The sequence below is a fragment of the Onychomys torridus genome, chromosome 7 (genome assembly GCF_903995425.1).
Source record: "Onychomys torridus chromosome 7, mOncTor1.1, whole genome shotgun sequence".
NCBI classification, from domain to species: domain Eukaryota; kingdom Metazoa; phylum Chordata; class Mammalia; order Rodentia; family Cricetidae; genus Onychomys; species Onychomys torridus.
This window is the reverse complement of record NC_050449.1, coordinates 69,642,215-69,666,031: the sequence shown is the minus strand read 5'-3', so window position 1 is coordinate 69,666,031 and position 23,817 is coordinate 69,642,215. Positions and strand designations below refer to the sequence as shown.

At 36.7% G+C, this 23,817-nt stretch overlaps 1 protein-coding gene across 1 annotated transcript in view; it reads left to right on the top strand.

Moving 5' to 3' along the window:
- Hcrtr2 (hypocretin receptor 2) overlaps positions 1-23,817 on the top strand; it is a 104,228-nt gene that overhangs the window by 55,983 nt on the left and 24,428 nt on the right. Inside the window, exons 2-4 of the mRNA XM_036193873.1 lie at positions 10,199-10,377; positions 12,491-12,734; positions 23,087-23,202. Of these exons, the coding sequence (XP_036049766.1) occupies positions 10,199-10,377; positions 12,491-12,734; positions 23,087-23,202 (539 nt within the window). The remainder of the gene's footprint in view (positions 1-10,198; positions 10,378-12,490; positions 12,735-23,086; positions 23,203-23,817) is intronic.

Here is a 23,817-nt window from a genome sequence, read left to right as displayed (position 1 = left end):
AACAGAAACTAGGAAAACAATACAAAGAATCAAGAAATCTAAGAACTGTTTCTTTGAGAAGATAAATTAGATAGACAGAACTTTGGTCCAGTTAACCAAAAGAAAGAAAAATAGGACCCAAATGAACAGAATCCAAAATGAACAGGGGAAAATCACAAGAGACACTAAAAAATATATAATGTTATGAGAGAATACTTAAAAATGTACTCCATTAAGTTGAAAAATCTAAAAGAATTGATAAATTTCTAGATTCACCCAAACCATGAATGTTAAGCCAAGGGGAAAACAAAAAACAAAAACCTTAAACAGAAACAAATGAGAAGACCAAATCAGAAATAAAAGGCCTCAAACAACTTAAGAACCTCAGGCCCAGAAAAAGTTACAGAAGAATTCTATTAGGCTTTCAAAGATAATCTATAGCCATCACTTCTTCATATATTGGGGGGGGAGAGGGAGAGAGAGAGAGAGAGAGAGAGAGAGAGAGAGAGAGAGAGAGAGGAGAGAGAGAAGAGAGAAGAGAGAAACAGATTTTTTTCTATGAAGCCAGTGTTATTCTAATATCAAATCAGATAAAACCACCACCACCACCACCACCATCACCACCACCACCATCACCACAATAACATCAAAGCCAAAAACACTACAGACCAATGAACACAGATTTTTTTAAATCCTTAATAAAGTACTTGCAAAGATTATCTATCATGATCAAGTAGGCTTTATAACAGAGATGTAGGTATTGGCCAACATACCTGTCAATAAATTTAATAATTCATATAAACTGGCCTAAAGTTAAAAAAGTTACATGATCATCTCATTCAATGAAGTAAAAGCATTTGACAAAATCCAACACTCTATCATGATAAAAAAAAATCTCAGGGTGTAGGACTAAAGGGAGAATACTTCAACACAGCAAAGTTCATATATGACGAACCCAACACAGGATGACAGTAAACATCATTTTTAAATAGAGAAAAACCTGAAAACAATACCATTAAAATCAGCAACACAACAGTGTTGTCCACTGTTCCTACTCATTTTCAATATGGTACTTGAAGCACAGCAGGTAAAAAGCAGCAAGAAAAGGAAATTAAAGAGATATAAATAGGAAAAAAAAAAGTCAAATCCTCCCTATTTACAAATGGTGTCATATTATACATAAAAGACCCCCAAATTTCCACCAGACCTCTAGAAATGCCCAACACTTTCAGCAAAGTTGAGAACAGAAGATCAACTTACAAAATCCTTTAGCCTTTCTATATACGAACAACAAGCACTTTGAGTATAAGACTATAGACACACTGTCATTCACAAGAGCTTCAAAGAAAGTAAAATATCTACTAATAGACTTACTGAGAAGGTGAAAAACCTCAACAATGAAAATATTATAACTCTATAAAAAATTTTTAAAAAAGAGCCTGAGAAAGACACTAGAAAATGGAATGTCCTCACATGCTCATGTATTGGTAGAATTAATATTATTAAAATGACCATTCTCCAAAAAGCATCTTATAGAATAACAGGATCCAAATGAAAATCCCCACAATATTCTTCACAGAAATAGAGGGTAAATAACTAAAATCATATGGAAACAGAAAAGACTCTGGAGAGCCAAAGCAATGCTGAACAAAGCAAAACAAATAAAATCAAACATGCAAAGAAAAACAATTCTAAATGGATTACCATTCCAGATTCCCAGATATGTTACAGAGTTACAGTATTAAAAACAGTTTGATATTGGCACAAAACCAGACATATATGTTGTGGGAATTTGTTCCGTTCAACCAATGACCTTTGGGCTATCTGGCCCAATGGGCGGGGCCCTTTCTGGGTATGAGACCAGTTAAGACTAAGGAGGGGGTACACTAACACTCTTGGGTGTTCTGAGACTGGTTGGTTGGTTCCTTCACCCTTGGGCAGAACAGAGGACAACAGCTTTGTTTGTTCTGTATCCGCAAGTGTATTATGCCCATTTTATATCTTAATAAATGCTTGATATCCTTTAACAGACTCTTGTGGGTTCACATAACACATGTAGAATAATGGGATGAAATAGAAGACCCAAACATGAGAACACATAACCACAGTCATCTCATAGTTGACAGAGTACAAAAATAAACATTGAAGAAAAGATAGGCGGTTCTGGAGATGCCAGGAATACTAGCATATCTATCACATTGCACAAAATTTATTAGAGAATCAAAGATCTCAATGTGTAACTTGAAACATTTAAGTTGCTAGAAGAAAACAGACATTACCCCCACAAGATATACATGTAGAAAAGGACTTTCTTCTTCATAGGAGTGCAGGCCAACAATGACAAGTAAGAACTAATAAAATTTAAAAGCTTCTATGCAAATAAGGAAACCTTTAGTAGAGTGAACTAGAATCCCAGAGAATGGGAGATAATCCTTGCCAGCTATATGTCTGACAGAAGATTAATATCCAGAATATATAAAGAACTCAAAAAATCAAAGCGTCAGGGCAAGGGGGCATTTAAACAATGGGCTATAGACCTGAACAGGCAGTTTTCAAAAGGAGAATTAGAACTGGCTGTGAAATACCTCTGAAGATGTTCATCCTTAGCAATTAGGGACATGAAAATTCAAACAGCTTTGAGATTTCATCTTACCCCTGGAAGATTGACCAAAACAACCAACAACCAGTGCTAGAGAGAGTGTCAGGAAAGGAGAAATCTCATTCACTGTGGCTTAGATTGTAAACTGGTGGAGCCACTCTTGAAATCAATGTGGAGAACTTTCAGAAGGCTAAAAATAAATCTACCATATGATCCAGCTGTACCTCTCTTTGGCATATACCCAATGGACTCAATATCCTACTTCACAGATACTCGCTTAGCCATGTTTATTGCCACTCATTCATAATAGCTAGGGAATGGAAATAACCATTTTAGTGCCCTTCAATTAATGAATGATTAATGAAAATGTGGTACATATGCACTATAGGATACTCTTCATTTGCAAAGAAAAGTGAAATCTGCAAGGAAATGTTGGAGCTAGAAAACATTATGCTGAGTGCAGTTACCTGGATCCAGAGAGAAAAATACCACTTGTTTGACCTCATCTTTTATCCTTAACACCAAATCTTCAGATACAAGTATATAAGCTGGAGTAACATAGAAACCAAAGAGTTCAAAAGGGACTTTGGGGTAAAGAGAGTGCTAAAGAGAGGACAGGAAGGATTCAGATGCTATGAAGAGGAAATGGGAGAAATGTGAGCGAGGCAGGAGGAGGGAGGCATATATTGACGGAGAGGGAGAGCAGAAGGAAGTGGCATTAAGGGTGTTTGAAAAAAACCATATTATTTATATTTCCCTAAAATTACATAAAGTATATATTAGTATGTGTATATACTTTCAATGAAGTACTTAGAGTGATAATGCTCTCCTCAAGGATCATAGACTAAGGAAAACCTTTTTAGAGTTGTTGGCCAGAGACATCCAAGAGACTCCCTAAACAATATGGCTATCTATGCCTCCCTTAGTTGCCTCCTAGAAGCTGAGGGTAAGCTCCTATTTCTGAAGACACTGCACTTCAAACACCAGGCTCAAAAGAGTCAAGTTAAATAATACACAAAGTCTCCTCCCTAGGGACTGGCTTTCATAATACAAGCTGCCAAGGAAAGAAAGAAATCAATAGTCCTACACAGCCTATAAATGTGAATAACAACAGTGACCACTATAATAAGATATCCCTAAAGGCACAAGAGTGGCAATCATATCTTGGCAGTAACCAAGATATGTCTAATTTTATTTAAAGTCTACTTAACAGGAGGGAATCATCATACTGATACTAAAAACCTGGTCAACTACCTGAGGCTAGTGAGGTCATGAATACTAGAGAAGAGCCTACTACTGCCAGCTTCATAAAATAGTGTAATTTCTAGGTACATTCTAAACACTTACCCTTACACTCATGGATATGTATAGCTCTCACTCCTTATCAAAGAAGCTTCTCTTTGTAGCAGAGAAGATCATTAAGGAAAGCTACAAGTGGTCAAAATACAGAGAACAAGTGATCATATAGTTCTCAGAACCAATTGCTACCTCAATAACACAACCCCAATACCTAAAGCTGAAGGAACATTTCAAGAACAGAGTAAAGACTGCAAGAGCCAGAGGATTGGGAAATCTGTTGTGCGATTTTATCTCCTAAAAATGACAAGGAAGCTACACTCATGATACCTTATCAACATAGCTGCCTAAACAAGACATAAAGAATGACAATCCAATAGATATGTTAACATGGAAGCAGAAAATATCACAGGATCCCACCCCTAAACTAAGAACTACAGGCAGGTATGGAATACTAAGAGAGATGGAATTAGTCTTCTACTGGGATGAGCCTCCAGCTAACTATCTAATGTAATGTGGTTGCCTTCTTAATCATATATATCCAAGAAATATTAAACACACTCAGCATGTTGTATTTATATATTTTACATACATATATATACACATATATAATAGTAATTAAATAAAAAGAATCAATGAATTTGAGAATGAGCAAGGGGACTACGGAAGGAGTTGGAGGGAAAATGAGTGAGAAATTACATAATTAAATGTGGTGATATTTTATTTGTGCTTTAATAAAGTTTTCCTGGAGATCAGAGGAAATAGGGATCCATTTTAAGTAAACAAAGAGGTTGGGCAGTGGTAGCCCACGCCCTTAATCCTATCACTTAGCAGGCAGGGTCTCTGTGTGTTCAAGGCCACACTAGGGAACAGGGGCAAGTGTGGTGACACATGCCTTTAATCCCAGTACCAATCATAGAGACCTGGAGGCCTGCACAGACAGACAGAAAATAATGGAGCTGTGTAGAAAGTGAGGTAGCTGGGCTAAGAGAGCCAATGAGAGGGCAGAACAGGAAGGCAATAAAGGCATGGGTAGACAGGAAGTAACTCGAATTTGGAAGCTGCAGAGTTGGTAAGGTAAGGTTAGCTGATGGTTTTCCCTATTTCCCTGATTTAAGGCTTTCACCCCTATATGTGGCTCCTTGTTGTTTTATTTAATAAGACCTTTTAGAAATTCGTCTACAATTAAATATTAATTTAACAAAAAAAAAAAAAGGCCTGGGTGAAGATTTCCTATAAAGAAAGCTCATGTGAAAGTTAAAAGAGTTTATGTAACTAGAGTATGTGACCAAAGAACACTGTCCATAAAGGTCAAAGCACATGTCATCTCAGAAGCTGTCAGGAGGCTCTGACATTGCTGGTGCTAATAGTTAGAGTGACATTGGATATTTTCAACAGGACTAGGAAAAACATGACAGATGAAAGATATTTTGGAGATTTCAAGCATTGATCACTAGAGGAAAAAGGAAGGATATTACATTTCAGAGAAATAGAAAACACAGGCAAAGCCTATGAGCCTAGCTTTTGATGAATTTGGCATGCTGTGGAAAAAGAAAGTAGTTGCTATTGTAGCTTTGGTAAACAAATACTTATGTGCACAGATTTATGAAACATACTTGCAGGGTTGTGTGCCATTTACAGACCATTTAGAAACAGATCCTGACAATGTGTAATGTTTTCACAAGAGAGGCCAGGGCAATGAGGATAGAACTACCTTGCTGTGTATGAGGAGAATGTCGAAAGTTCATGGAGAAGCAAAGCCCTGTGGTAAGCAGAGTAATAATCGATAAACATTGGGGCAGACATAATGCAAACTCTAAACTTATTTTTAAGTGGCAGACTAGCACAATCACACAGAAAGCTCTAATATGAACTGCTCCATTACTCTCCCAATAATGTTCCTTATTGATTTTTTTCCTTTGTTATCTCTACTGGATAATAATGTGTGGTGGTTAATTCTGATTTTCAGTTTTGCAGCATTTGGAATTACCAGAGACAAGCATCTGAGAGGGTCTGTGGGGGATTTTCTTGATTATGTTAGCTTTGAAAGGAGAATGCCCATTTTAGTGTGGTTGTCATTTTTTTTCATATATTTTGATCAGCTCCTCCTCAACTCCTTACCCACTCAACTTCATTCTCTCTGTCTCTCTGTCTCTCTCTGTCTCTCTCTCTCTTTCTCTCTCCCCTCTCTTTCTTTTACACACACACACACACACACACACACACACACACACACACACCAAACAAAAAAACAAACCTATGGAGTTCATTTTGTGTTGCCCATCACTCCTGGGCATAAAGCCTACCTTTGAGTGTAGTTGATATACCCAGTGATGCCCCATTAAAGAAAGCTTTGCCTGCAGATATTAATTGCAAATGGCTTCTTGGTCAGTTGTGGGATTCAGTGTTCACTTCCCCCCTGAATGCTGGAACCCAGTCTGGCTTCAGCCTATCTCTGTGCTGCCACAGCCTCTGAGTTGATACATGCATCTGACCTGTTATGTCTAGAATATGCTGTGTTCTTGGAGTCATCCACCTTCTCAGGTCCTTACAATCTTTCTGCCTACAATTCCACATAGATCCCTTGTTGTTGGTTGCTTTTGCTCTTTTGGGGGGGGGGGGGCATCATCAAGTGTAGTGGTGTTGTGTTCCCTGAAATATTGTGCACTCTAATAAACTTATCTGGGGTCAGAGACAGAACAGCCACAATATTAAACATAGAGGTTAGGTAATGGTAGCACAAACCTTTAATCCTAGCATTCCAGAGGCAGAGATCTACCTGGATCTCTGTGTGTTCAAGGATACAGCCAAGCATGGTAACTCAAGCCTTTAATCCCAGGGAGTGATGGTAGAAAGCAGAAAGATATATAAGGCATGAAGACCAGAAACTAGAAGCATTTGGCTGGTTAAGCATTCAGGCTTTCGAGCAACAGTTCAGCTGAGATCCATTTGGATGAGGAAACAGGATCAGCTGAGAAACTGGTGAGGTAGGTAGCTGTGGCTTTTTCTGTTTCTCTGATCTTCCAGTATTCACCCCAATAACTGGACTCAGGTTTGATTTTATTAATAAGAACTTTTAAGATTCCTGCTACAACCAAGCTCCCAAATAAATTACACAAGGAGGCTTATTCTTAATTATAAATGGCTGGCCTAAGTTTGGCTTGTTTCTTACCAGATTTTCTTAATTGTAAATTATCCCCTCTACCTTTTGCCTCTGGGCTTTTACCTTTCTCTATTTCCATAACCTTACTTTTATTCCGTGGCTTGCTGTGTAGCTGGGTCACTGACCCCTGATGTCCTCCTCCTTCTCTGGCTAATTCTTCTCCTCCCAGATTTCTCCTTCTATTAATTCTTTCTTCCTTGCAAGCCCCACCTATCCTTTCTCCTGCCTCACTATTGGCCATTTAGCTCTTTATTAGACCATCGGGTATTTTAGACAGGCAAAGTAACACAGCTTCACAGATCTGAGCAAATGCAACATAAACAAAAGTGACACACCTTAAAATAATATTCTACAAAAATCCTTGAACCTTAAGGGGAGGGTTTTGATGAAGACATCCCAGGACTAACACTACCGAGTCTGTCACTCTCTGCACATTGTCTGGTTTGGGCCTCTGTATTAATTATCATCTACTGCAAAAAGAGGCTTCTCTGATAAGGGTTGAGCAATGCACTCATCTCTGGGTAGAGCAATATGCCATTGGAATGGTGATAGTAAGATAGAAAACTTAGCAGTCATCGTCTTCCTTGCTCTGGCGTACTACATCTAGAAGCATGTGCATTTACATGTGGCTCACTGAGAGTCATTACTGATCATCTGGATCATCTTCAGAATACAGGGACCAGAGTGACAAGTGATACAGAATTTTAGGTACAAATGAAAGTCTTAAGATTCTAGGTGGATAGCTGGGCGGTGGTCGTGCACGCCTTTAATCCCAGCACTCAAGAGGCAGAGGCAGGTGGATCTCTATGAGTTTGAGGCCAGCCTGAGCTACCAAGTGAGTTCCAGGAAAGGCCCAAAGCTACACAGAGAAACCCTATCTCGAAACCCCTCCCCCAAAAAAAGAATTTAGGTGGAGAAGAAAAGACTGGGAGAATGGGCATAATGGTGGTCTTTAAATACTTATTCATTATAGCAACTGTTCGATTTTGCTGCTTACCTCCAGAAGATATAGTGAAATTCTGGTCCCTATTGTCCCAGACAGTGACTTTCTCTGTATTCACATATTTTTAAATTTTCATTTTATATGTATGAGTGTTTTTCCTGAATGTGTTTCTGTGTATCACTTGCATGTATGGTACCTGAGGAGGCAGAAAGGAGCACAGATTCCCTGAAACTGAAGTTACAGTTATTAGTCACTGCCATGTGGGTACTGGGAACCAACCTAAGAGCTAGTGCTTTGAACTACTGAGACATCTTTCCAGCCCCCAAAGGGGGAAATGGGGTCATCAAAGATCTAATGTCTGAAGATGAAGTTTTATACTACATTAAGGTGAACCTGTAACTCCATATGGATGTGATTCTTGTAAGATGACTAAACAAAGACCCAGACAAAGGAGACTGTCATGGGATCACAAAGGCAGAGATTGGAGTTACACAGGTAAAGATTTCCAGACTCAGCCATGATTGCCATCAGACCACAGAAGTCAGGAGGAAGCAAGGAAGAGCATTCATACAAGTCTGGAGGGACAGCATAACTAACTGCATTTTTAAGCACTATGTTCTTTTCAAGGTCTAAGTTGTACAGTTTAGCATACATTAAAAAGTACCAGAAATATACAATGATTTCCCATTTTCTTATTACAAACCATAATAATGTTTTTTAATTGCTAGGATATGTGTGCATTTCAAGTATTTATGTGAAATAATTTATTTGGTAGGATCACAAGTGAAAACATTGTAGTGTTTCCTAATTAAGGCCACCTGATGTTTTAGCTATTATATTGCTGAAACTAGAGGATCATTTGAAGTACTCAAAATTAAATTTTGCAAAATATAAATATTTTATTAAATTACATCAGTTGAGAGCTGGTAGCCAATTTCAGCATTAGGAACTAGTGAAAGTATTTCTTCCAAGATATGAAACTCCTAATTGTAGATGATTGACAAAAATAAGTACTTCTTCAGGTACTTAAAGTTAACAAAAGGTATTTGTATTTCTATTCTCCTTCTTAAGGTTACCAGTCACAGCATCATTTGAGATAGCACGGCTTTAAACAGGGAATTTCCCATAATGCATAGAAGAGGCAACAATGTGTGATTTCAGGGTGATATTCAGAGCCATCAAGAGTAATGAAAAGGAGAGAATTGTAGCTTAGAATTTCAATATACTCTGCTATAATCTCTTCATTTTCAAAAAAACGAAGACAGCCTAGGTGGAGAAAGAACACATATATCACTTAGAATTTAATATCTGTCAATAACTGTTTTTATGCTTTATGAGTTCTTCAACAGGTCCAATAAATGCCCTTGTCTCAATTATCTCACATATGAAATATGGCTGCTAATGTCTTCCTGTAAGATTTGTCCAAACAGAATAATATAAATATGTCAACTGTTTGGCTAAGTGTTTGGAAAAGTAGGGGCTGCGTATTGGCTGGATGATAGGAGGTTGTTTTATTTATTTGTTTGTTTTTCTCTCCTGTAGTTAAGAGTTTTCCTCTGTCAGTTGTCCACAAAGCAGATTTGTGGAAAGACATGGGTCAAGGTCATGGATGAGGCAATTGCATCTCTTTGAAGATTACTAACTCTAATTCTCCTCATTCAATTCAGCCTCAGCAACTATTTTCTTTTCTTTCTTTTCTTTTCTTTTCTTTTTCTTTTTTTTTAAATTTTGGTAGGGTTTCATTGTATAGAGTTTCATTCAGTGTCTGACTGATCTGGAACTCACTATGTAAACCAGGCTAATCTTGAACTCACAGAGCTCTGCTGCCTCAACCTCCTCCCGGGGCAGAGGCTTTATAAGACTAAAGACATGTGCTACTCTACCCAGCCCAGCAATCATCTCTTGATGTTTTTCTACATACTAAGTATTGAAATAATACAAAGATCAGTCAGGGGCTGCCCTTTGATTTGACTTACAACTCAAAAACAGCGCAGCTCTTATGAATAGGAAATAATACAGTGTCAGGTCAATGAGCTCATTAACCTTAGATTCCAAATTCCCAGAGATTAATGGACTGAATGAGCACAGCACAGTCTTAAACTCTCTCCTTTTCCGCTCGTGTGTGTATGGACTTTGTAACAGTGCTAACTCTCTTGATTTTCCTCATTGCTACCTAGTCTCTTTGTTTATTTCCCATCTCTTTTTCTTTCTATACCAGTCTGTGTGGCAGTGTGGAAGAACCACCACATGAGGACAGTCACCAACTACTTCATAGTCAACCTTTCCCTGGCAGACGTGCTCGTGACCATCACCTGCCTTCCAGCCACCCTAGTTGTTGACATCACTGAGACCTGGTTCTTTGGACAGTCCCTCTGTAAGGTCATTCCTTATTTACAGGTAATTCAATTTGGGGATGTTTTTTAATGTTTTCAATTATAGTCATGACTGTCTAGCAAAATAGTTAATGAGTTAAGAAATAAATACAGATATTCAAAAAGTTAAAAAAAAAACTTAAAGAAGATACACTTGAGATTTGCTGAACAAGCAAGTTAATGCCTGAATAACATTGAGGCAACAGTGCTGTTAATGACTTCCCAGTCTTCATCATTAAATAAATCATCTGAACAAAGTAGTGAACAAGCCTCCCCTAGCTCAAGTAACTGTGAGCATTTCTTTTTCAATAATCAGGAATATCACGGTTTTTCCCAATGATTCCTTTTCATTCTAAGGAATTTATGAGGCATGTGGTCAAAGAAGGGGAACTTGAGACATCAGCTCTAGGTTTAGAATGTCTGTCCTGCCATCTCTAGATGGTCCACTATCAAGTGCAATTCACTTACTGAAAATGGTGATTTTAATAAGATCTACCTCATATAGCTGTTGTGACATATTATTTAGATCATTTATGTAAGTGTCTTGGCTCTATGATGACCTCATCATGAACTTAAAGCAATGCATTCAGAGTAAGAACCAGTTACCAGTATCATCACTGGTTCTTACTGTGGTAAGCAGTGAGTTCAGCCTTTCCATATCTGTTTAACATTTTTTTTTTAATAGGAACAAATACTTTTAAACGAATCAATGCTTTCATTTCAAGTCAAGTAGTTTTTCTCTTATTGCCACAGCCTAAAACTAATTGCTTTCACTCCTGATATGTGATTTAAGTATTTATGTATGTGGCTTATAGTACACTTTCAATGTAGCCAAGCTATACAGGAGTATTTGATTATATCTGGCTTTTACTAACTTGATAAGATTTATGTTTTCTTTTTTCTTCTAAAGCAATAGAACTTAGATTTGTGAGTGATATACTATATACTTTGGCAAATTCTTAAATTACTTAAGAATCATACAAATGTAATAAATTCAGCTGAATAATTAAAATAACTCTTACATATTTAATAATTTGTAATTCCATAACCAATAATACCTATTAGATTTTTATTGAGCAATCTTCATATACATTATTCCCTGTTGGCTCTTTTAAGAGGGAAGGTACCTAAACTTCTCAATAGTCATCAACTATTAAGATTAACTTATCCCTCCAAGAATTTAGAAATGCTATAGATGTAGTTAGATTTTCTAGAACTCTAAGCTCCAGAATGGAAGATGAAAATCATAGTATCATGATAAATGTCATCATTATAAGTATAAATAAATAATAGCAAATGCATAGCACTTGTGTGGAAGCTTTCAGTTGGGCATTTTGCATCTCAACTAACTATAATTCCATAACCCTGTACACTAACCCTATTAAAGATAGCTCCATATGTTGATTATGTGGGAATCAACAGGGTTGAAATGTTAATTTCTTTAAATTTCCAAGCTGAAGAATCACTTGTGATATTATTTACATACAAGTCTGTACTGAGAGATTCTACATGTTTTTAGGAGCAAGTTACTAATTCTGTCAGTGAGCAAATTCTAGCACATATACTCATGTACAGAATCTCTTTTACTGTAATCTAGACTTTTATTTGCATGCAATATATTGAAAATAAATTAGACAAAATTACCCTTTATTTAAAAATACAAAAGAAGATACCCATGATGTATTTATGCTAATGAAATGTAACCAGTGAAAACTTACATGATAATTTAAAATACACATGCCATGTAATTCTTTTCGATCGAAGGGGAATATACCCATGTATAAGTTCTTTCCCTCTGAGAATCCTAGTTGCACTATCAGTAGAAAAGCTACAAAACTGAGTAGATATAGTAATTGTTCACATATTATAAACTAAACTTTTAATGTGAGAAAACTGCAAGGTTTCAAAGCACCTACTTCACATCTGAAAGGAAACACAAAGTTTCTTGATGCATTTCTAGTTTTCTCTTTTCATCATCCATTTTCTTAAAATGAAAGTCATTTACATGAGTTAATATGTAGAGTGAGCTACCCTGAATTCACTTTTTTCTGCTCTATCTTGCTGATAAGGCAAGTGCTCTCACGTTCTTTCTGACACCTAGCAATTCTCTTGAACCGTGTTCCTTTCTTTCCCTCCAGACTGTATCAGTGTCTGTGTCTGTTCTTACACTGAGCTGCATTGCCTTGGACCGATGGTATGCGATTTGTCACCCTTTGATGTTCAAGAGCACAGCCAAACGGGCTCGCAACAGTATCGTCATCATCTGGATTGTTTCCTGCATCATAATGATTCCTCAAGCCATTGTCATGGAGTGCAGTAGCATGCTCCCTGGCTTAGCCAATAAAACCACCCTCTTTACAGTATGTGATGAGCACTGGGGCGGTAAGTAGTTTTAGCTCATATGCTCAAATTGGCAGAGTATCTGCAAATACTGGATTAGCATCACTATTGCTAAATTAGGCTTATATATTTTATGAGTGTTTACTAAAAGAGATCAATAAAAGGCTGAAAACAAAGTTGAAGCACAACACAATTTCATAAATAACTCACATCATTTGTAAGTGCTTTATGTACAATTTTTAATTTTCATATTTTTCACAATGGAAATGCATAGAGGAGCTTATTCAATGACTCATTTTTAGTTATTTCTTATTTATTATTTAAAACAATTGAACTAGTCAATCAAATTATAAATTAACAGTTTATTAAAATAAATACAAAAGTTTCTCAAAAAGCAAAATACAGAGATTATATATGAGTCAGTTATCCCACTCCTGGGCAAAATCCTCAAGGATTCTGTATCTTATTTCAGAGATACTTGTGCATTTATGGTTAATGCTTCTCTATTCATAATATTTAAGAAAGAGACTCAGCATAGATGCCTATGAAAATGTGGTACATATCACAATTGAATTTTATCCTATCATAAAGAAAAATAAAATTTTCAGGAAAAATGGATGGAGTTAGAATAATATTACATAGAGTGAACCAAGGCCCAAAAGACAAATGTTACATATGCTCTCATATCTGTGTCTTAGCAGCTAGTTTTTTTTTTAATGTGAATTTATGTGCAAATGAAGGAAGGTAGATACCAGGAAACAAAAAGGGGCCCATGAGAAGGGAAGAAAAGAAAAGACACTTTAAGAGAGGATTAGGAAGAGCAAGAGAGTACAAACACTAAAAATGGGAATCCTTCATCCTGGGAGTGGAAGGGAAGAAGCCAGAAAACGAGGCCAGGAAAAAGAGGGGAGGTATGAGCCCGAAACTAGGTATGCATAGAAAACACCATAAGGAAATGTTAAGAAATTAAATTAAAATGTTAAGAAAACACCAATAAATTCTTATTTTCTTGTTTAAAATAAAAAGACATTCAGTCGTTCAATGTGATGTTATCTGAAGTTTCCAGTTCCTTAATTGACTCAGATGAAACTAGGTTTGTGTTCATTTGTTTGTTTGTCTTCAGTTTCGAACTGTGTTCTGAGAGCATTACCTTCTCATAGACACGCTCAATCACTGAGTGAGGAATTATATCTGTTAGAGGTCAACTCTGTATTGTGTACATCTATACACACTTAGTACCCATGATAGTGATATATAAACAAGCAGATTTTTGGAGGCCTTGTGATTCTTTGCCTCAAATCCCCTAACTGTGGGAACATGGCTATCCATTCATGGCAAAGACACATATATGGACAGAAAAGAAATAATAAAAATTCACCATATGTTTCAGTATGACATGCAATAGCCACACATAAGGAACAAACTGGCCTCTTCTAGTTAATTGCACTAAAATTGCTCCTACTTACAGAATTTACACATCAGGAAAGAATGATTGTTAAATAGACATGTAGTCACACTGATTGAAAAGATGAATCAACCCAGGTGACCTGGAAGGCTCAGGTAGATGGATCCTGAATTCTAAGCCAGACTGGGCTGCACAGTGATGCTCAGACTTAGAAAAAATCAAAACAAACCAAAGAAAATCAAAACAGAACTGTAATAAGTAAAATTTTATAATTTGAATTTCCTGTTAACTCAAGATATTAAATTTCTTTTCAATGACATTTACTCTTCTTTTCTAAAGTTATAATGCTTTTGATTTTTTGTTTATCTTTTATATTTTTATAAATTTAATAACACAGCCAAAAATAAACTGAATGGAAAGTTCCTAAATATTTTCCTTAAGTATCCTATGTCCCATTTATTTAATGTGCAAAAAACATCTAGAGTGTGCTAGGCATTGTGCCTAAGAGAGAGCATTCTCCAGTGAGGCTGAGAGACAAACCACAGTGTGATTAATGGACTTGTGTACTGAGTACTAGGGACATAAAGGAGAGAACAGCTTCAGTCCTGGCCATTTGGACAAATGTCTACAAAGGAGATGCTAATATTTCAGCAAAGTGTTAAAGATGAATATTAATTCTGCCGACTAGGAGCAGGGAAGGGATATCCCAGGAAAGGAAAAGATGTGTTGCAGGAACTACAGTAACCCACTCACTAGGCCCTCATCTGAAGGAATGACTTTAATGGAGAGTTGAAGCTTCTTACATGATTTCTTTACAAAAAATTTTAGCTGGAAAAACCCATAGCCTGACCTTTCTTAATTCATTACTAAATTGAGCTCTACAAAGATTACACTATCTGTTCAAGATTACAAAACAGACTGTGCATGTTAATTGCAAGAGTCCTACTGAAATGTGGGAATCCTTTGAGGTTATGGAGAGGGCAATCAGAGAAAATACTTAGTACTCAGTAAACACCAGAAAAAAATTTCTAAGGTCTTTTGGAAATGAGTTTCATTTATATGTTCATGGAGTATAATATAAATTATTGCTCTACACACACAATCAAGCATCATTAACTCCATTAATGAAAAGATTACAAAACTACAGAATCCTATCAACCTATCAATAAATGTAATTAAGTACCATGTTGTGTTTTTACAATGTCTTGTACCAATAAATGTAAATATAAAATGTATATCCATTTCTACTATTTTATTATCTAGCTTTTATATAGATATTCAAAAGTCATTAAAAAAACTACTTGAAAGTGATTCGATAATAGTCCACATTACTCAAAATGCTTCTAAGGGCTAAAATTAATTGATATTGAATTAAAATGATCATATATAAAATAATCAAACAGTAAGAACTATTGACTTGTTCTTCAGCTATTCAGCTATAAATTATCGATAGTTTACTGCTCATAAGGAACATATAAAAGAATTTAAAATAATTTCTGATCATTTAACTCCTTACAAATCTTATATATTAATATTAAGATTCGTACATAGAATACCCCCTGTTCTTGGAGACTATTTAAAATCCCATGCCCAAATTGAAAGATTAACGGTCTGCAGAGGCATTGTAACTCTCCTAGTTTACTTTCTGTTGCTGTGATAAACGCACTGACATAGCCAACTTGAGAGGAAAAGCTTATTGTGTCTTAGAGCTTATGGTCGACCATGAAGGGAGGTCAGAGCAAGAACTTAGGTTTTGTGCCTGGTGACAGATATGGATCTATCTGCAGTCTTCTACACATTGACATCCAGTTATGCCAGCACCATTTGTTGAAGATGCTTTCTTTTTTCCATTGTACATTTTTGGCTTCTTCATCAAAAATTATATGTTCATAGGTGTGCAGGTTAATGTCAGGGTCTTCCATTCGATTCCATTGGTCCACATGTCAGTTTTTATGCCAGTACCAAGCTGTTTTTATTATGGTAGCTTTGTACTAGAGCTTGAGGTCGGGGATCATGATGCCTCCAGAGGTTGTTTTATTGTACAGGATTCTTTTGGCTATCCTGGGTTTTTTGTTTTTCCATATGAAGTTGAGTATTATTCTTTCCAGATCTATGAAGAATTGTTTTGGTAATTTGATGGGGATTGCGTTGAATCTGTAGATTGCTTTTGGTAAGATCGCCATTCTTACTATGTTAATCCTGCCGAGCATGGGAGATCTTTCCATTTTCTGACATCTTCTTCAATTTCTTTTTTCAGGGACTTAAAGTTCTTGTCATATAGGTCCTTCACATGCTTAGTTAGAGCAACCCCAAGGTATTTTATATCATTTGTGGCTATTGTAAAAGGTGATGTATCTCTGATTTCCTTCTCAGCCAGTTTGTCTATTGTATATAGGAGGACTACTGATTTTTTAGTTGATCTTGTATCCTGCTATGTTGCTGAAGGTTTTTATAAGCTGTATCAGTTCCTTGGTTGAATTTTTGGGGTCACTTATGTATACTATCATGTTATCTGCAAATAGGGAAAGCTTGACTTCTTCCTTTCCAGTTTGTATCCCCTTAATCTCCTTATGTTGTCTTATAGCTCTGGCTAGAACTTCAAGTACTATATTGAATAAGTATGGGGAAAGGGGATAGCCTTGCCTTGTTCCTGATTTTAATGTTATTGCAAATAGATCCATATCTGTCATCGTGCACAAAACTTAAGTCCAAGTGGATCAAAGATCTCAACATAAATCCAGTTACTCTAAACCTGATAGAAGAGAAAGTAGGAAATAGTCTTGAACACATTGGCACCAGAGATCACTTTCTAAATATAACACCAGTAGCACAGACACTGAGAGAAACAATCCATCATTGGGACCTGTTGAAACTGAGAAGCTTTTGTAGAGCAAAGGACATGGTCAACAAGACAAAGCGACAGCCTACAGAATGGGAAAAGGTCTTTACCAACCCCACATCTGACAGAGGGCTGATATCTAGAATATATAAAGAACTCAAGAAATTAGACATCAAAATGCCCAACAGTCCAATTAAGAAATGGGCTATAGAACTAAACAGAGAATTCTCAACAGAAGAAGTTCAAATGGCTGAAAGACATTTATGGAATTTCTCAACATCCCTAATAATCTGGGAAATACAGATCAAAATGACTCTGAGATACCACGTTACACCTTTCAGAATGGCTAAAATCAAAAACACAGAAGACAGCTTATGCTGGAGAGGATGTGGAGCAAGGAGAACTCTCCTCCACTGCTGGTGGGAATGTAAGCTCATACAGCCACTTTGGAAATCAATATGGTGCTTCCTAAGAAAATTGGGAATCCATCTCTCCCAAGACCCAGCTATACCAATCTTGGGCATATACCCAAGGAATGCTCAATCATACCACAAGGGCATTTGCTCAGCTATGTTCATATCAGCATTGTCTGTAATAGCCAGAACCTGGAAACAACCTAGATGCCCTTCAACTGAAGAATGGATAAAGAAAATATGGTACATATACACAATGGAGTACTACTCAGCAGAGAAAAACAATGACATCATGAGGTTTGCAGGCAAATGGATGGATCTAGAAAAAATCATCCTGAGTGAGGTAACCCAGACTCAGAAGGACAAACATAGTATGTACTCACTCATAGGAGGATACTAGATGTAAAACAAAGATCCCAGCATTGGCCTGGAAGTTCCAACCCCCATTGAGGCTTCAGTAATGGTCATGCCCACAAGGTGGGGCAGAGGAGGAAGCAGAAGACCCAGGATAGAGAGGAGGTCTCTCTCTCTCTTGGTTCTGGGACTCTGGATGCAGGAGGTAGACGGAGCACAGTTCTCCAGAGAATACCGCCAGACTGCGCCATACCTTTGCCAGACCCTACAACCTATCCCTTCATTTGTAAGTTACCCCACAAAATAAACCTCCCTTTTAACTATGTAGAGTGGCCTTAATAATTTCACCAATAACTGGACTGCTACATAACTCCAGGGAGGATACCTAGAAAATAGGACCCTAGGAAAGACACAGGGATTGCCCAATGACAGAAAAATGGATGGGATCTACATGAACAACCTGGACGACAGTGGGAGTAATGAAGGGCAAGGTTTGAGGGAAAGAAAGCTTAGGGGAGCAGGAGATCCCAGCTGGATCAAGAACAGAAAGGGAGAACAAGGAATAACAGACCATGATAAATGATGACCATATGAGAATAGGAACAGGCAGAGTGCTAGAGAGGTCCCCAGAAATCCACAATGATACATCCTCTGTAGACTGCTGGCAATGGTCGAGAGAAAGCCTGATCTGACCTAGTCTGGTGATCAGATGGCCAAACACCCTAACTGTCGTGCTGGAACTCTCATCCAATAACTGATGGAAGTGGATGCAGAGATCCTCAGCCAGGCCCCAGGTGGAGCTCCAGGTGTCCAATTGTTGAGAAAGAGGAGGGGCTGTAAGAGCATGAGTTGTGGAGACCAAGATTGGAGAGGCACAGGGACAAATAACCAAATGAATGGAAGCACATGAATTATGAACCAAAGGCTGTGGAGCCCCTAGCTGGATTAGGCCCTCTGGATAAGTGAGACAATTGAATAGCTTGAACTGCTTGGGAGGCACCCAGACAGTGGGACCGGGACCTGTCCTTAGAGCATGAACTGGCTGCTTGGAACCTTGGACTTACACAGGTACACTTTGCTCAGCCTGGAAGGAGGGGACTGGACCTGCCTGTACTGAATCCACCAGGTTTAAATGAATCCCCAGGGGAGTCTTGGCCCTGGAGGAGATGAGAATGGAGGGGAGAGGCTGGGGGGAAGGTGGGGTGGATGCGGGAGCAGGGAGGACAGGGGAACCCATGGCTGATGTGTAAAATTAAAACACAAATATAATAAAAAAAAAAAAAAAAGGACTTAAGGCAGGAACCTGAAATCAGGAACTGAAGCACAAGCCATAAATAAATGCTGCTGAATAGCTTGCTCCACATGGCTTGTCTGGCCTGCTTTCTTACACAACCCAGGGACATCTACCCAGGAATGACATTGACTACAGTGGGCTGGACCCTCCCACATCAATCATTAAGAAAAACCTGCACAGACTAACCTACAGGCCAATACGGTAAAGACATTTTCACAATTGAGATTGCCTCTTTCCAGATCATTCTAGCTTACATTAAGTTGTGAAAAAACAAAAAACCAAAACCAAAACAAAACAAAACAAAAAACAAGACAACCACCATAACTCAAAATATCACACACCATGGGAAACACTCTATAATACTACTTCTTTATATGGTGGCTAGCTCTAATATCCCAATTTAAATATTGACTATAGAATATAGTATCCTCTATTCAAGATTAATTTATGATCTTGGATTCTTATTTTTTTAATCTGTCCCCTAAACTGTTTCAATAAAAACAGTTAAAAAAAAAAAACAGTTGTGCTTTAATTATCAAATGGTACCATATAGGAAGAACTCCCATTGCCTCTGTCTATCAAATCACTTTGAGAAGTCACTCAAATAAGTACCCTTCACACATGGTACAAGGTAACTGGGAAACCCTTAAATGCCGGGTTGCCAAGGATGAATAGCCATGCAGGGACCCATGATTTCTAAAATGATCATAATCGTCATATGCATGGTTGTTGAAAACAAAAAGATAACTCCAACAAAGAAGAATCCATGGTATGTGTCTGAGATGTTAATTTTAACATGCAGTGTGGGTCTGTACTACCAATGCCATTGCTCTTAAACATCATCATTTGCCATATTTATTATTCACTTCAGTCACACTCCTCCATATTTATAAAATTGTATAATGTCCAGGATTATTTTCATACTTTCTTGGTTAGTAAATGAAAATTTAGTTCCTCAAGATAAAGTTTATTTAAAGGAAAGCTATGTGTTTTGAACACTCAGTCTAAGAAGTAACCACCTCATATCACTTTATCAAATGTTTTATGAGTACTAGCTATTTACCAAATATTGTTCTAGATACTGGAATTTTATCTGAGAGAGGGTCTCATTATGTAGCCCAAGTCAGCCTTGGAACTCATTTTGTAGCCCAGGCTTTCCTAGAACTCACTCTAAAGCCCAGACTGTCCTCAGACCCATGGGTCAACACATAAATTACTACTGCCCAGGCCTCCTGAAAACTAGGATCACAGAGGTGAACCACCTCAAACAGCAATGACTGTAGACTGAAAATACCTCTCCTCCTGGCGCTAACAAATTGTACTTTGTTAGTCTGGCAAAAAACAATACAGTGAACCTTCCTTAGAGTCAGAGTAATTATGGTTTTTGTCTCATTATGAGAGTCAGGAAGTACTTAAATATGTATATATGTATACCAAGAAACAATTACAATATATTCATTAGAAGGATGATAATAAAGCAGTAAATATTCAGGTAAATTAAAAAAAAACATAAGGTTTAAAAATTGTCAAATTGAATACTGGCAAATTATATTTAACATACTTGTCCCTGACAAGTATAGCATAGGGAGAATGTTGTAAATTTTGGATAATTAGGCAAATAATACACCTTACCTCTTCTGAAGAGTAGTATTTTTTATTCTCTGATTTTAAAGATACTTTAAATATCCATATTTGTGTCTGATTTATTGATTTGTGGTAGCAATAGGTAGGTAGAGCGATAGATAAAAGATAGATAGATAGATAGATAGATAGATAGATAGATAGATAGATAGATAGATGGATGGATAGATAGATGACATATGGACCTATAGATTCGTACAAAGAAGAATTTATTTAGATACTGCCCTCTATCAGTTGAATAAAAACACTGATTTGTTGTTGTTGTTGTTGCTGCTGCTGCTCTCATATTATCCCATTCTGGCACTAAACTTGCCATACAACCAAAGATGATCTTGAACTTCTGATCCACCTGCCTCTACCCCCTAACTCTGAGATTATAAATGGGCACCACCTCACATGGCTTTGTGTAATGCTAGAGATCAAACTCAAATCATGATAGGCAAGTATTCTACTGACTGAGCTACATCTTCAGTCTGAGACACAGATGTATAGTCATCAGCCTTCAAAATGCTCCCTACTAATTCAGGCAGTGTTTAAGCAAAACTAATTTTATATAACTATATTCTAGATTATGTTTCATAAACGTATATTGAAGAAAATGATTATCAAGTGAAGGATTCAATGATATTTTTCAATACATGCAACTTAAATTTTCAGTAGATCGAGTTTTCAATTGGTTCTAAGTCTAAGAATGAAAGCAGATTTTAAAACTATTTCTATTATAGCCTCTCCAGTAATACACTACTGCTAACCTGTAGCAGAATTTTGCTTGATCAACTTTTCTGCACAAATAATTCATCATATTTACTTACTAGCTAGTTCTTAATTTTTCCACTTATTCAAAATCACCAGAACTCACCTTTCCACCTGTTCAAAATACCAAATTGCTATGGCAGTAATGGTATCTGCTACTATAGTGGTAAAAGTGTTACCAATTAAATCTACTTTCCTCCACCTGTTCAATTTAGTCTGATGCAGCTATTAGAGATTCAGTATGCATAAGCTTCAAATGTGTATGTGTGTGTGTGTGTGTGTGTGTGTGTGTGTGTGTGTGTGTGTGTAAAGTACATGTGGCATGTATTTTCTTTAAAACAAATAAAGGTTTAAAGCCACTCAGGTCCCTGAGAATTGTTGCTTTGAAACTGACCCACCAAATGCTGTTCAAACTGCTGTACTTCAAATGGAAATGATATCTGCTATTATTCCAGTACTTGAATTCTATCTCTCTTTATTCAATGGACTGTTTTACAAGATAAACTTGAAAGGAAGTTAGAAATGAATGAGGCAGATAAGTGTCTCCTGACCCAGAAAGAGTCTAAAAATGACACCTCAAATTGGTCTCTTACACCTCCCAGCAGCCTATGTACCATGCTGTTCTTTCTACAGAATATAATACAAAAAAATGAGAAACAAGATAATTTCAGAGCAAAGAGTACAAAAAATATTAGACTCAAACTCAAGCAATTCCAGATAAGAACTTATGAATTTAAGATTGCAGAGGCCATTAAAATTATGAATATGTTTAAAATATAATCAGTAATATAACTAAGTGCAAGATTGCTAAGTAAATGACCATTACTGTGGTCATTAATGCACTTATTATGATGCATCCTAAATACAATTTGCTCTTATGATGAATTTAATCAAATATTCAAGTCTAATTCTTTATATAATTTCTTAATTAAATGCAGAGGTAATAATTCCACTGTCTTGGTCAGTGTTCTATTGCTGAGAAGAGATGCCATGACCAAGGCAACTCTTATGAAAGAAAACATTTCACTTGGGGGCTTGCCTACAGTTTCAAAGTTGTAGTCCATTATCATCATAGTAAGGAGTATGGCCACTTGCAGGCATATATAGTATAGAGAGGTAGCTGAAAGCTCAATCCTGATTCATAGGTACGGAGAGATCCTGGGCCTGGCATGGGATTTTTAAACTTCAAAGCCCATCCACAGTGACACATTTCCCCCATCAAAGCCATGCCTCTAATCCTTCTAATCCATTCAAATATTGCCACTTATATTCTAATGAGAATCATAACTGTATTTACATCTAACTCCTGTTTAAACAAGGATTTAGTCATTTTTAACTAAAAAAAAAACCTAAAAAATATTTTTTTGCCAGGCATCTTTTAGTAAATGAATGTATAAGACTATCCAAATAGTATATTTTAATTAGCCAAATGCAGGCATGCCATAAAGAGCCGTTTGATACATAAATTTCTTGATCATGGTTAGATTGTGATCACACCAAATTTAGAAATGACTAATTGTTATTTCTCTGTGTATATTAAGTGAAATTTTGGAAATTTTTTCCCTTGTGTGTATATAACATACAGATGAAGTTCTCAAGAAAGCATATTTATTCTTTAATGGGAGAAGCTGAAGTGACCCCTTTTCTAAGTCCATCATTTTAATGTAAGATTTTACTGTTTGACTCTCATCTCAGGTGATGTCTACCCAAAGATGTACCACATCTGTTTCTTTCTGGTGACGTACATGGCACCTCTGTGTCTTATGGTATTGGCTTATCTGCAAATATTCCGTAAACTCTGGTGCCGTCAGGTATGTAATATCAAAAAATTTGTTTGTGCTTCTTTAGAATGTATGTAAAAACAAATTTAAAATTTGTTGAACTCATGTAACATATACAACACAGGATTGTTTGTTCTAAAGTAATGAGACTCTGGATGTGAAAATATTGTTTTACTGATATTTAGCAAATGTCTTAAATTCTGCCTTAAGAAGGCTATACTTCTGATAAAATTCCAACCTCAATAATTAACTGGGTTATTTTTATTAATCTGGAAATAACAATTTTAAAATCTTTGAAAGGATTTATTTATTGTTATTTTGTTTATGCAGTGTTTTGCCTGCTTGTGTAATAGCACACTACATGCACACAGTGCTCTCAAAGACCAGAAGAGGGCAGTGAATGCCCTGGAATGAATTGTAGATGATTAAGAGCCACCATGTGAATGCTGGGAGCCAAATTTGAGTCCTCCAGAAGAGCAGACAGTGTTTTTAACTGTTGAGCCATCTCTCCAGCCCCTGGGAGTAAAATTATTAATTTTACTTTTAATTATAAGTAATAAAAATTAATTCCAGTTCTTAGAAAGTGTAAATATAAATGGTTGTACTTTAAATGAAATTTTTGTAACACATTTAACATATGGGTTA